The 16,023-nt window shown below is 36.3% G+C and overlaps 1 protein-coding gene across 1 annotated transcript in view; it reads right to left on the bottom strand.

Moving 5' to 3' along the window:
• Positions 1-16,023, bottom strand: part of IKZF2 (IKAROS family zinc finger 2) — a 163,250-nt gene that overhangs the window by 49,718 nt on the left and 97,509 nt on the right. The window contains exon 5 of the mRNA XM_070956778.1: positions 3,218-3,385. Coding sequence (XP_070812879.1) covers positions 3,218-3,385 — 168 coding nt within the window. The remainder of the gene's footprint in view (positions 1-3,217; positions 3,386-16,023) is intronic.

Below are 16,023 nucleotides of genomic sequence, written 5' to 3'. Positions count from 1 at the left end.
ACAGAAGTAAGGATGACATGTTCATCAAGATTATAAAACAGAATGCAAAGAAAATTTGTATGAGTTATCCTTGAACCCTTTAATAGAAGATTTTAAAATACAGTTAAAAGAATGCTTTCTATAGATGTCCCATATATTAACTAGTACACTCAGAATTTATGAACTTCTAGGCCACACTGGAAACAGCGTACTTAGTACAAATGAGGTTTCATACCCATAGACTGGTATGTGAGTTTCTTAATGTGCTGTAGGGTAGCATACTTTCCATTAATTACTTTCAGAGTTCCTGAAGTTCATCTTCATCTCTCTTGTAGCTCAAATATCTTCACATTTTCTGTGGAAAAAAGCTGCCTCAAGTCTGTCAAATTTCCACTTTGAAGAACCTGTCCTTGCATCTGGCCTCGTATGTAGCAATAGCAGTGCCAAACTATATTCCTGGCAGAATTTCTTTATTTTACAGTGCTTTAATTTCCATTAGGTACTTGAAAGAACACCAATAATCTAACAATAGCTGATCAGAAATGTCAGCTGGATAACCCAAGTTGCTTTAATAGTTGCTTTATATTTCTGAGTTCTGCTACTTTAGTAATATATCATTTATTTACTGTGTTTTTTTTTTAAATACTGCTTTCTCATTACAAAGAATTCCAACAGAATGGTGGGTTAACAGTTGAGAAGTTTCTTCTAAAAAAATCAGTATATTAAAAGAGCTTGAGAGAACCTTGGGCTTTGGCATATTCATTTTCAAATCAGTTTAGAGAATATGACTACCATGTAGCTACACTAAACAAGTACTCTAAAACTATGTTTCTTCAGAACTTCCAATGATGTTTGCTTTTCTTCAGTCAAAAACTCATGGAAACATTTAGTTAATGTTTACATCTCGAAGAAATTCTTGAGAATTTCTTTCCTTGCAATTTATATATTTCCCAACATATAGTTGTATTTTATTCTATCCTTTAAGTATGTCACCTCTTCTCAAAAATAACTGCACATGTCCTCTACTTATCTATAGGCATTGTGGAAAATATAATTTTAATTACTTATAATATAGCTTTTCTTCTTTTCAATGTAGAATAAAAAGCTTTTGTATTAATAACAGTTTGAATGAGCCACCCTCATAAAGAAAGAAAGGACTTAAGGCCCTGCATTAGGGGTGTCAAATGTTGGAAATCAAATAGAAAGTGCTTTTCAAAAATAAGAAATCCACAGGACAAAACTTCATTGTTTTTTGTGCACAATAAAAATTGTATTAATTATTTCTGTATCCACCTTTATTATTTTTCTAAATAATTCAAGATGGTGAACATATCTAATACTCTTCCCCTCCCCCTATTTTCCCTACAATAACAATCCTGTGAAGTGAGTTGGTCTGAGTTATTGAGATTTGCCCAAAATTACCTAGCTGGCTTTTATGCCTAAAACAGGACTAGAACTTAACCACCAGTCCAAACTGGCTATATATTGCCAAAATCATATGATTCCTGGTAGCTTTAAGAGCATTATTAGGACAGATTCAGGATTGGTATATTTCTTTTTTTAAAATTTGATTACATTTTAGAACTTTAACTTACCAATATTAAGTCTAGGGAACTTCAGAAAACTATGCTATCCTACCATACCTCTGTTGCATGGTATAACAACAAATTGATTTTTGGGGATACAAGTCAGGTACTGACAGGGCAGGGGCATGGCAAATGTTGCTGATAAATAGACTACTGAAATTATAGACTACTGAAATCTCTGAAACAGAGATATATGCTTATAACAGAAAGAAGCAGAAACTTTTATGGATTGTGAACAGTTTGCGAGGTTATGATTTGCTTTTTATTTTGTGTCTATTTCCCTTAACTATCTTACATTTTAAGTTATTCTGGATCTATTTGTTTTGTTCTAAACAACCAAGAGTGATTTACTCATTTTGGTAACTTCAATATGCAAATGTCATACCTGTTGCCCTAGTTCCCTTTTATTTATTGAAATTAGCTTCAGTCAGAACTCTCTTAGAACTTCCCAACTTTACTTGAAGTGTGCTAGCTTAGAAGCAAACGACAAACAAAATATTAACTTAAAATAGGTGTGTTGATATAAGCACTTTTGTATGTTTAATCTATCAAAAAATAAACAACTAAAGCAATAGTATGAATCAACTCACTATGCCACTGAAGTGAGCTGATTTCAGTATTGTTAACTGAACTTTAGCTTAATAGCACAAAAAGCAGCTCCCTGGATTTACAGAATTCTGTTCAGATGGAGTAAAATTAATTGAGAGTATCTTGAAGTTGAATATCTTCAACTTCAACTGAGTAAATTAAAAAGGCAGTCTCATGAGAAGAGGATAGTATTTTCCTCAGACAGAGTAAGCAGAATTTATTCCAACTCCTTTGCAAAGTATTGGAAATACTTTCAGAGAGGCAATTATCATGCAACCACCTTAATTCGTTCACTGAATTTTACAAATGCTCCAGATAACAATATCATCAATTTGTAACTCTTCCATCTTTCTCAGAGCCATATCTTCTTTTTCTTTCGAGGAAAACAAACTTTAAACTCCGATAGACTTATAATTGCCCAACATTTTTGTTTCATATATCAGCATGGAACATTTTGCAAAAAACAAAAGCAGAATTGTGGATAATTTCCATCTCAAATGCTTTTTCAAAAATTGGCAGGTAGTAATCATAGTTTACAAAGTTACACTATACAGAGTTTTGGGAAAATTGAAATTTAAAAAAAGATTAATCTTTTAAAGAGATTAAGACTAAAACAAAGATATATCCCCATTGACAGGGCACTCAGTCATATTTCTGAGTATTTAGATAAATCTATCATGGCTTTCCAGGTAATATTCTGAATTTTGAAGAATATTTAATTCCCAATTCAGTTTTGATCCAATTTCATTTATAGCATTAGGATACTATAATTAGAAAATAAGAGCTAACCCTTTCTTTTCAGGTAGTAGTCAGCTTTAATGGAGCTCTGAGAGACACCAAGCTCAATGTTAGAGCACGAGTTGACAAGATTGAGTCTCTGACATCTGTGCCTAGGAACAAGTTTAGAGCACAGAGCTACGAATCACACTGCCCCAGTCTGCACATTCAATCCACGGAGACTTTATAGATCCAGATGGATGGACACATGGACTGACTGATTGAAAGAACACTGCTGTGCAGAGTTAGCTTCAGTCTGGCATTAATGCTAAATGCAAGAAACTCACCAGAGTGGGTCCTGAGGTGTCCTGTGAGAGCATCCCTTCTTCGGCAGGCATAGCTACAAAAGGGACATTTGAATGGTTTTTCTCCAGAGTGTAATTTGATGTGCCTCAGTAAGTTCCCCTTTTGGGTGAAGGAGGCTCCACACTGATTACAGTGAAAGGGACGCTCACCTACAGCAGATGAAAGAAGAGAAACAATACCTAAGAAACACTGATTGAAAGATCATTAAAATCTAGACTGGCTGAAAAATCTTCTTCCTCAACATATATTACAACCATCTGAAAAATAAGGGACCAATTCATAGCAGCTAGATTGATCTTAGTTAAAGGCTCTTTCCTTCTTTTGTTTTCAAACCACATTATCTGATAATCAAACCCCATGACTTCATTATTCAGATATTGCAGGCATCTAAAATTAAATTGAACAATTGCAATACTTGAAGCAGACAAGGGCTATGCTAAGAACAGATCAGTTGTCAGCTGTAGAAAAGGAAAGCTCAGAAACAGGTAGGTGGACTAATGATCAAATTAAGTACGCTATGTTCATACAACCCTGCAGAATCCAAGAAAAGGCTACAAAATCATCTTTCAATGAAGCATTAAATCATCTCCACAAAATTAAAACTGCAAATGTAAGAATTGTATACAGACATTTTAAGTTTCACCAATGATAAGTTTTCTTCCATATTTCAAGCAGACATTAGCCTGGCCAAATATGTTTCTCTACCTGCAGGTAAAGAAACACCTAAAACACAGCAGAGAGAATCCTCAATTTATAACTGTCAAAACATTCTTCTGCAATGTGACCAATAAAGAAACAAGTCAGTTAACATTGCAACAAGGAAAGAACATTTTTGTTTACATTATTGTTCTTTTTAAATAATTTAGGTACTAGTATATTGATGAGGGAACAGTGAAGTAACTTCTAAGAAATCTGATGTTGTACATTTTATAAGTTAGCAGATTAAATATAATTAATACTAATCTAAAATAGATTGTAGTTTCAGTTTTTGTGAATTCAAATTAAATTGTAAATTTAGATTTTAGAAATCAAATTATATTTCTAATTCAACTATCTGCTAAGCTTTTCATATTATTAGCCTTAATATGTCTACTTGCCATTCCTGAGTTTCAAGCCTTTTCTGTCTTGACAGTTGAGACCCCGAGACTTACATGAAGGTAGCCATTTTTTGCACAAAGGGCTGTATGGTCAGAGGGAAAAAATATGTCATGCTGTTCTTTGACAGAAACAAAGCAGTTTCCCTTATTTGTGAAATACTTGATTAATTTAGCTTTGGAGGTCAGATATAAGATCTTATATATTTCAACCCCTCCCCCAAAAAGGGCACATGTAGAATACTAAAAGAACACATTATGAAGAAAGAGTACAAGAAGTAGTCCATGACTGGGCTTCCGGTCTGGCTTCCATCGCCACCAGACGGTCCTCTGAGACCGCCAGCCCCGTTGCCTGTAAAGAGCCGCCTTTACATCTGAAAGGCGGCTCGAAAAACTCCATTTCCTGAAGGAAATGTGAGACAGAGCAGGCGAGGGCAGGTAGAGCCCTCTGCAAAGTCCCCAGAGTTTTTTTTTACTCTTGGGGACGAGCAGGTTGTGGCTCCCTATTTCCGCTCGCCGCTGCTCCGGGCTTTGGGAGAACTCTGCCTTTTTGCAGAGCTAGGCGCTGGAACCGGACCAATCAACAAAATTAACAGATGGACTAATTAAAAAGGATGAGATTTGGACTTGGGACCCTAAATCGCAAGTATTTTTAATGATTTTACAAGTGTTTCAGAGTGAAGGAAAAAAAAGTTTAAAATGGCGACTGCTGAGGCTTGAGAAGAAGAAGAAAGCCGAAAGTGAAAGTCCTTCCGTAACAAGCTACAAAGTAGCGGAATAAACAGTGCTGGCTAGAATCTGGAAGAAAAATATCTATTTTAAGTTTCTTTTTTTTTTGGAAATTTGTACTTGATCTTGCTTGGGGAAAAGTTTTCTTTCTTTAAAAAGAGTTTGTGTGGCAGGATGGTGTTAAAACTAATAAAGCCTGACAAACAAGCAGTGTGGGGGGGTGTTCCCCCATTTACAATTATGTGAACAAGTTCTGAGCTTACAGACTCAGCAGAATGGCTTTAATTTGAAAGAATTTGTCCAGGAGGAAATGGCAAGATATCACGAGACTGTGAACCAGAAACTTGAAAAATTTAGGCAAGAAATTAAAGAAATGATACAACTAAAGTATGATAATTTGCAACGAAAGATTGTAACAGTGACTAATGCTTTTTCAGAAATTGTTATAAAGATGGATACAAATATCAAGTTATTAGAGTCTAAAATGGAGGAAGTTGATGATAAGATTAATAATTTGGACAATAAAATACAAATAATTGAAAATGATTTGACAAATATTCAAGACAATAGTTTAGAAGTAAAGTCTAAAAAGGAAGCTGCTCACGAGACTTACAATGCAGAAGATATAAAGCAAGGGATTGAAAAAGAAATTACAATGATGAAATACAGGCTCACGGAATTTGCGATTAGAATGAGAGGGTTACAGGAAAATAATAGAGATGATTTAAGAAAAATATCTGCTCAAGTTCTGGCCGGGATTTTAAAGGTTCATCCTGAGGAGGTATCTTGTAAGATTGACAAGGCTTATAGAGTAAATTCTTGGATTGCAAAGCAAAGGCAATTGCCTAGAGATGTGGTGATTTACTTCACAGACAAAGAAATAAGAAATGATATTGTGCAAAAATCTCTTAATTCTACTCTACAATTGTATGGAAGAAAGATCTGGATATATAAAGAGTTGCCGCCTAAGATTCTAAAAGATAGAAAGAAATTTGGATTTTTGGTGACTGAGCTAAAGAAACAAAATATCTCATTCAGGTGGGACGTTCCAGCTGGTATAATATTGAGATATCAAGGAGAAAGATATCAGCTAAATACTGATGAAAAAGCGGAAGAATTTTACTACAAGGTTCTCCAAAAGCAAAATCAACAAGAGACAGAAATTCAAGATAAGCAAAAGGAGGTGGAAGTAATGGAAAAACAACAAGTTACAGAGGTCCCCGTAGATGAGCCACTTCTGGATTCTCCTTCAGAGGTCTCAGCTGGAGTATTTATAAATACAAGAGAGGCGGCTCTGAATTCTAAAGTGATGACTTATCAAGTTACAGACCAGCATGGAAATCAATCAGTTGATATAAAACTCATAGAACCAGAATGGAGATTTAAGCCACAAAAGCAAAACCAACAAGATCAAGTTATAGATCAGCATGAAAACCAAACAGTTGATATACAATTTATAGAAAGGAAATCAGGATGGAGATCTAACCCACAAAAAGTCAAGAAAAGAAGAAGCAGGTCACACAAAAACAAAAACTTTTAAACCAAACAACAGTGTAATGCCAGTTATTTAAGAGATGATTGAATATATGAAAAGATAGTTGAGGCGAAGTATTGGTTTATATTATCCTGAGGAGAGTGACAGACTTCTGCAGTGCTGTACTTTTGGGATGTGAAAAGGGCCTTAAACTGAAATGATTGGAACTATCTTTTTTTTTGGACTCTTTGATAAATATACTACGTTTATGCTGAGCTACAAGGTGAGAGAGTTATGGAATTGGGGCACGTAGATGATCTGGCTCTTACCCTATTACGGTGGTTGGAATTAATAATTTGGATAAAAGACACCTCTATAGACACTATATGGAATACAAATATAAAGTCACTCGGGTGGTTGTTTTTTTTTTTTTTTTATGAAGATATTTGCTATTGATGGGGGCAGATGGTAATTGAAGATACCGAACATACTGTTGGAATTAGGATGTGATGTTACCCTAACATGGGTGATGGAGTTTACAATCCAGCTGAAAGACATTACAGAAGATATCATATGGATTACAAGCTTAAAGTCTTTTTTTAAGAGGATTTTATTTACATAAGGGAATATTTTTTAGTGGTGTGGGCAGAAGAATAAAGATATTACGAATTATTAAGTATGGTAGTCTTGTAGGAAAGTGGGTGGAGACAGGTTAGTTTACTGATTGTTTAGTTTAAGAAAAGGGATATTATGTTTAGATATGAATATATGTAAAAGATTTGAGTTAAGAGATATAACGATGGGGGTGAAGGAAATGGGTAGACTATGAATTGAATAAATGTTAAATTAGGATTTATTATATAGTTTTATAGCGGAAGGTTGCTTTGAAATGTTATATTAATATACATAAAAGATTTGATTTAAGAGATATATGTATGGGGGGGTAGAAAAAGGGTAGATTATGAGCAGAAATCGCTAAACTGGGAGATATAATAATATTAATATACTAAATTAGGAGTTATTATATAATGTTATAGTAGAATGTCATTTTGAAATGTATAGTATAAGAGGGATATGATAATATTATTAGAAAGAAAGGGTCAGCATATGGGGATGGAGTAAGGGGATGGTAACGTATTATATAATCTGTTATGAATTTGGGTTTTATTATGAAGAAGCCACAGGGGGAGGGGAGGGGGAGGGGGGTTAGGGAGGAGGGGGGGGGGAAAGGGGGAAAAATTTGTATTTGAAAAACTTTTTCAATAATAATAATAAAAAAAAAGTAGTCCATGACTGTACAGTCAGTTGCAGAAAAACAAAAAAATGAATAAATTAAAAGTTAGTGAAGGATGCTAACAAAATCCACAGGCTTCTTTGAATGTGTTCAAAACAAAAGAAAAATTAAAGAATCTGAATATCAGCTACTCATTGGAGACAGCATAATGCTAATAGGTAACGAAGAAAGGTTGGAACTACTCAATTCAATCTATTGCATCAAAACAAGAAACATTCTTTAGGAAATTATAAAATAGGGCAAAGGAGCAATATTAAATTTGAGATTGAATCATGATCAAGGACTGTCTCTTTTTTTGAATGAATCTCACATACCATAGGAACTGCACCCTAGCATACTGAACAAAGTAGCTCATAGTCTTGTCAAACTAATGTACTAAAGTACTGTCTTGGATAGGAGCTGCTACCATGATGTTATGTAAGGAAAACAAATACACTTTTAAGTTGCATCCACAGCAGGGGTGGGTTCTAAAAATTTTTACTATCGGTTCTGTGGGCATGGCTTATTTTGTGGGTGTGGCTTGGTGGGGGTAATGTGACTGGGTGGGCGTGGCCAACTGTTTTTTTTTTTAATTTGATTTATATGCCGCCCTTCTCCGGAGACTCAGGGCGGCTTACAATGCATTAAGCAATAGCCTTCATACTTTTATATATTTTATACAAAGTCAGTTTATTGCCCCCACAAAGTGGCTCCTCATTTTACTTACCTTAGAAAGGATGGAGGCTGAGTCAACCTTGAGCCTGGTGAGATTTGAATTTGCAGTAATTGCAGGCAGCTGGTGTTAATAACAGTGCTTTAGTCTGCTGCGCCACCAGGACTCTTAAGAGGTTGCAGATAAAAATGCTTTTAGAAGCCTCTGACGATCAGGCAATTCAGCTGAGATCGCCAGAGGCTTTTAAAGGCATTTTTTTTCTACAACCTCTTCAGGCCGGAGAGGTTGCAGAAAAAAATGCTTTTAAAAGCCTCTGACGATCCCAGTTGAGCCACGTGATCATCAGAGGCTTTTTTTTTTAACTTTTAAAAGCATTTTTTCGGCTGAAGAGGTTGTAGAAAAAAATGCTTTTAAAAGTAAAAAAAACAGCCTCTGATGAGGTGGGCAGGGTAAGCGAGCAGTGACCGGGCCGGGGACAGGTTCGGGGGCGTGGCCAGCCAATGTTATTACCGGTTCTCCAAACTACTACAAATTTTTACTACCGGTTCCTGCGAACCGGTGCGAACCGGGAGCAACCCACCACTGATCCACAGAAGTGTAAATTCCAAATCCCAAGAAGTAATAAATCTATTTTTTTCTGGTTAAACTCAAACTTGAATAACCAGGTCTGAATACATTTTTAAGAAGGATGAAAAAAAATGGTAAATTTCATGAAAGGGCATCAAGTATAATCAGGGACAGGTTAAGTTGATAAAGAGAGATGGAAGTAATTGGGTGTGTTCTCTCAAAAACTTGAAAGAAAAAAGCTATTTTGATTTAGGATGCAGGTCATAGAATAATAATAGGCAGACTGAATTCTAATAGAATATTACAAAAATCTTCCAAAGGGTAACAAGAGTTTGGCTGTGGAATCAATTGCTGAGAAAAAGAGGGGGCTCCTATTCAGTAGATCTGAATCATGCAGGAAGGATATACATTGCATGGCATGAGAGCTTCTGTGGTTTTCTGCAATAGAAGCAGAAAGGATCCAAACACAGTCTTTTTTCCCCCTCCTGAGCTGATTAATTCTCTCCCCCCCACACACACACAACTAGAGTTTATTTCAGATTTTCACGGTACAATCATTTAATATCCTTAATTTAGAAAGAACTTCACTGTTCAGAGTATTGAATGTTTCTGGAAGATAACTCAAAATTACAGTTTGGCTATTCTGTTACCGAGGACGGTTTTAAGTAATTGACACAATATCCATGGCTATGCCCCAATCAATACCTATATATCAAAACTTATTTGTAGAATTTTGTATAACAGTTTCACAAAAGACTAAGAAATAATTCATGATGCATATTAATATTATGCCAGAGAACAGCAGCTCAGCAGCTAATTATATTTCATAACCACAATTACTGCCTACTTCTGTTTACACTGGGAGTGTTACATCACCACAAGTTTAAAAAGAAAACCTTCCAGGAGACCAGGCAAGGGATGTGTAATAAACTTATTTTATTACTTCCAGGTTGATTCATATGCAAGCAACTAATGACTAAAAAGAAAACTAGATACGTGTAGGCATGAAAGTTAATTAGTATATTTACTAGTTCTGAGTTCTGAGGTAACAGAATAGATTCTGCCAGGCAGCAGCTAGAACAGCGGTTCTCAACCTGGGGGTTGTGACCCCTTTGGGGGTCGAACGGCCATTTCACAGGGGTCGCCAAAGCCCTCTCTCGCCGCCCCATGCCTTCACTCACCCTCACTCTCTGCTCTGTTGGATCGCCGGCCATTCGCTTACCCCGCCCACTCCCAATCTATTGCTGCCTCCTGAGTCCCAGCTGATGGCTAGAGGAAAAAAAAACTGTTTAAATTCTTGCCGCGGGGCTTTGTTAAATTGCTGGCTCGCCCCGCCCCTCCGCACCACTATTTATTGCCAATAAATAGTGGTGGGTGAGGGGCGGGGCGAGCCAGCAATTTAACAAATGGTTCGGTGTTTTTTTGTAATTTTATTGGCCCGCGGAGCTTCAGCATAGGCTAATTAGCCCTTGATTAGATCGGCTCCCGACTCTCAGCTGATTTGCTCTCAGCTGTTTTGCTCAGGGCTCTGCTGCTTGCTGGAGCAGATTTTTTTCCCCCTAGCTATGCTGAAAAACGAAACTGAAAGTAAAGCAGGCTGTTGGCTTTGCTGTTGCTGCAACGTTGGAAAATTAGCCAGGCAGATTTCTTTTCTTTTTCCTCACCAAAAAGGTAGGTGCAAACAATGGGAAATTTAGGGGAAAAGAGGAGAGTTCAAGATATTAAAACACAAAAGAAAAAAAGCTCTATTTAACTAGGGAATTGTAATAATTGAGATACTATTAATTGTATATTGTGTTGAAAGCAGAAATGGTTAAGTTGTGGTTTGGAGGAATATATGGGAGAAATTATTTGGTTTATTATTATTGGTAAATATAATTAATGGATTTGTAAGAAATTGGATTGCATGGAAATAATTGGAATATTCATGTTCATATTGATTAATATACAAAAAAGGTAGTTATATAACTAATTGATTTATATTAAAATGTTGAATTTATATTAAACTGTAATATTACATAATTAACCAATGTGAGGGTGGATATAAAAATAGATGACAATGGGAAGGGGTATAATATAGAATAGAAGGGAAAATTGAATTTGATTAAGATTAGAGATGAGGATGAAGGGTAATATTGGTTTTTTACAAAAATAGATGAGGAATAAATATGGCAAAAAGGAAATATAGAAATTGTAAATTTAATTGAAATGACTAAACACTGTTTAAATTTGTGAACCGGCCAAATACTCTGTTCAAAGAAAATACATTGTATGTTTGTATGTGTGTTTCTAATTATTGTTATTTATTCATATTTATTCTCTTTTATTCTTTAAAGTTTAACAATTCATTCTTTATCTTAATATCTTTATATTTGTTTGGGATTGGTTTTCTTCCCTTTCATCTTTTTTATTGTACAGCAATCTTTCTCCTCAAACCTACCACCTCTCTCTTTTCTTTCCTTCTTACTTTCTCTTCCTCCCCCTCTTCTTCTCCTCCCTACTTCCTCTTCCTTTCTCCTTCTCCTCCTCTCTTCCTCCCTCTCTTACCCTCACTCCTACTCTAATTTCCCTTCCCTTCCTTCGAATTTACGACTGTCCTCGAATTTACGACTGTCCTCACATTTTACGTTTTTGCCCTATCTTGTCACCATGGTGAAGAGAAGCAGTTGTGAAATGAGCGACACGGTTGTTAAGAATGCTACAATGGGCATAAATGTGAGGATGGTCATAAGTGTGAGGACCAGTCAAAAGTGCGAGGACCTGTCAGAAATCACTTTTTTCAGCCCTCTGGGTAGTCCTTTTGTGCACATGGACTACTCAGAGGGCTGAAAAAGTTATTTTTGACTGGTCCTCACACTTTTGACCAATTCTCGAATTTATGACTATCCTCACATTTTACGTTTTTTGCCCTATCTTATCACCATGGTGAAAAGAAGCAGTTGTGAAATGAGTGACATGGTTGTTAAGCATGCTGCATGGGCATAAATGTGAGGATGGTCATAAGTGTGAGGACCAGTCAAAAGTGCGAGGACCTGTCAGAAATGACTTTTTTCAGCCCTCTGAGTATTCCCTATACACATAGCCATGGCCACCCGGTCACATAACCTCCAAGCCATGCCCACAAAATAAGCCACGCCCACAGAACCGGTAGTAAAAAAATTTAGAACCCACCCCTGGTTGGGAGTCACCACAACATGAGGAACTGTATTAAAGGGTCGCGGCATTAGGAAGGTTGAGAACCACTGAGCTAGAAGATAAACTTTGACAAAAGTAAACAAGTTGCCAGGTTAGACAGAATCTTAGCCATGGAATGAGTGAGGAAGAAGGTTCCGTAGAAGAAAATAATATCATCTAGCTGTTATTGCACCAGGCTAGATGGGAAACTGTGAGTTCTAGTCCTACTTTAGGCATGAAAGCCAACTGGATAACTTTGGGCCAGTCACTCTCTCTCAGCCCAACCCATCTCACAGGATTGTTATTTATAGAACATAGGAGGAGTTTGGAGAATTAGGTATGGTCACCACATTGAGTTGTTGATAAAAATAATAAAAGTGAGATTTAAAAAAATCTAAAATCTAAATAATCTTCTTTGTAGATGAGAACGGTCCAGTTCATCCTACCATTTCAAAACTTGGGTATTTCATTTGGCTGCATGTTTAGATCACTGTCTCCAACAACTGTGTCAGCCCATCAGTTTGCTTGGTATTACTATACTATTAATAAAGTTCTAGCTTTTACCTAAGAATAACTTCCATTTTCTTTTTGAAATTAAACTAAAAGACTTAAACATGTAAACTACTTTTCCACAAAGGGAAAGTTTCATTTGATAAAACATCTAAGCAATGCCTGAGGTCAGCAAAAACAGAGAACAAAATTACATCAAAACAGAAATAATTTCTGTACGGTTGAGAACATCTGAATAGTCAATGCACCACTGCTTTATTCTGAAAAAGAACAAAAAAGTATTCCTCAGTAGAGGAAATGTAATGGCTCTGAGAAGAACACTGCTTATATAATCTTTTTTTCTTTTTTTAAGATCATAATGTTACTTTAGAAAAATGCTGAAGTGCCTGAAGTATAAAATGTCCAAATTATCTCTGCCAGTAGATCACAACCTAACATTTGAAACTGCTTTAAAGTGAATTCCTATGTTTTATATCCAGGGTACATTAGCGACAATTACTTTGAAACACTCCTCTCCACATGAAAACATCCAAACAATTAAATGTTTTCTTGAATGTATGATTGTGAGATGAAGCACTAGAGCTGAATATTAAGTTCAGCATTATGTGTTATAAATGGCACCAACTTTACAAACCCTCAGGAAATTTTCCCTCACCGTCTGGGATCCTTTTTAACAGCGATACCATAGAGTGATCCCACAGTCTTCCATATACAGTACAAAGCACGCGATTTATCTCTGAGCCATTCTTAATCTTTTCAAGAAAATATGCAGTCATATTATGCTCTAGACTGGATATTCCTTACTTCTCAATTTTTCTCTCCTGTTTTTGCTTGTTAATCCTTTGCGGGCTTTTGGAATTTCTCTCCCCTTCCCCACTTTCTTTTTCTTTTTCTAAACTGAATTTAACATCATGATTATGTTTCCATAAAATGGAAAGGCCGAAGATTAGAAAGTATTAGAGAAGATTAAAGAATAATAGAGGACTAATATTAGAGAATATTAGAGGTAATAAGAAAGTATACCTTGCCTATCCTGATTATGACCCAATCACTTTTACTGATCTTTGACATATTGTCAAAATGGCCAGTGCATTTTGTAAACTTAGGTTTATGGTTTGCTATGCTGTGTGAATCCAGCCAATAATGGGTTAGTCAGTAAATTGTGATTTGATATGTTGCATGGAAACAGGCTTAATGTTACCTCTGCACAATGTCTGCTACCATGTTTTCTTCTTACAAACCAGATCAAACTGTAATAGCCAGATCTAGGCTTCTTAATGTTGGATGTAACACGGATCTTTTTATGTGTTGTAGTTTTCTAGTAATTACAGTCTCTCACACAGGCAGGAAAAGCAATCTGGCTTTTTATTTTCTGTGAACAGAATCAGTCATAACTAATATTTACAATACATAGGATAATTTTTCAGATGCTGATCGCTGCCAATTAATGCTAGAAACAAGCCACTGTATAATATGCCACTCCAGTTCAGTAGTGTCCTATATAACTGGAAAGATACTGAGAGTCAAGGAAAGAACCTTTCATTTTCTAGAACTTTGCTCATTTCAGCTGATAAAGGTGGGCAGGAAAGTGTAGTCAGATGGGTGAGAAACAGTTAATGTCTCTTTATGCAAGGAGCTGATATCCTGAAAGAGGCTGTGCTGCTAAAGCTATGCTATCCTATGATTTTTCTACTGCCCACTGAAGTATATCCACTTCCGCAAGGTATCACTGGTCTGAAAGAAGCCAATTACACTTTCTTTGGGCCTGGATATAGCAACGAAAGACAGTGACCTCTGAAAGTATAGAAGGACAGGGGATATTACCATAATAAACTTTCTAGACTTCTAAGCAGCATTTGATATTATTGAGTGAGAAATATTGATAGATGTTTTGGGAGCTGGGAGAAATCAGAGGTTCCATTCCTATCTGCTGGATCAACACTAGAGAGTAACTTAAGAATTGATTATTGTTTATACATAGGATGCTATCCTTTTGGTTCTTGCTATTCAAAGTTTACATGAAACACTGGAGGATGAAATCTGGAATTTTGAGTATGGTATCATCCATACCATACAAAAATGATATACAACTTTATCTTCACCTGAATCAAGAAAGGGGCAGATGGTTTCAGTTTCTTAGAGGCTATGAGGCTACGCTTACATTTGCTCCAACAAACAGAAGATGAATCTAAATAAGATGAACGAGCAGCGGATAGCTGAATCTCAGACTCAGGAATTAAGAAGATTGTCTATTCTGGCTGAAATCATTTTTTCTTGAAAAATAGATCTATCACTTTCCTTTATACAGCTGTGGAAGTTCCTTGATACAAAACTTCCTTGATTTAAACAGAAATAGCCTTGATACAAATAGGAAGAGTAGAAAGAGATCATTATCTGGAAGATATTTTATTATTGTACAAATTTTCTGCTGTTGAGCAGTCCCAATAAAAATTCATTTGAGTTTCCTACTTCAGATATGCAGTCTTTTGTATTGTTAAAATATTGAAAGAGGGTGACAGATCATTTCCAAGGCAAAGCCAAGTCATATGGGCTACACACCAATAAAGATATATTGATAATGAAATGTGTGGACTGAAGTGACCAGGTGGGTCCTGTTCCCTGCCACACCAATTATCACAGCCATAAAGTTAAATCTCCCATAGGTCCCTCATGACCACAGCAGGTAAAGAAACAGTTTTCAAAATAGAATTGAAAAGGCTATGGATTCTTTCAAACAGGGCACAGTTGCAAAAAAAGCAAATTGTTCCTCCAGTGATTGATGGGTTTTACCATTCCACTTTCTCCTAGCTTCTTCCTGCTGCAGTCATAAGGTATGGTGCAAACAGGAAACTTTTGTTTTTAGCCAGTTTACACAAGAGTAAACTCATGAGGCAGTATTGCCAGTCATTTGGAGGGAGACTGGGCAAAACAACAGGCAGAAATTGCCATTTCTGTATGGTACATTGGCATTCTAATCAGCACCAGTACCAGCTAAAACTGGTTTTAACACCCCAATGTTTTATTTCTTTTACAGATGAAGAACATTTTGCAAATGTGGGGGGGGGAGAGATAAGGCACTCTCTACTAGTCAAATGATTACAAAGGGGAAACATTGGTGATTGGCTGTCTGCAAGTCTTACCTGCCCACAAAAAAGCAAATCTGTCCATTCCAGTAGTGCCCATCTGTCCTTAAGTAGACAGAACAACCTGCTCATGCTAATTTCTCTTGGCTAAGACAAAACCTGGCCATCTGCAAGGGCCCCAGGAAAACCTCCATCCTTCCCCTACAAAAA

Source organism: Pituophis catenifer, unplaced genomic scaffold (assembly GCF_029215685.1).
Source record: "Pituophis catenifer annectens isolate HBS135680 unplaced genomic scaffold, rPitCat1.0.hap2 SCAF_1, whole genome shotgun sequence".
NCBI classification, from domain to species: Eukaryota; Metazoa; Chordata; class Lepidosauria; order Squamata; family Colubridae; genus Pituophis; species Pituophis catenifer.
The sequence above is the reverse complement of the archived record's forward strand: the minus strand, read 5'-3'. Positions and strand labels throughout refer to the sequence as shown.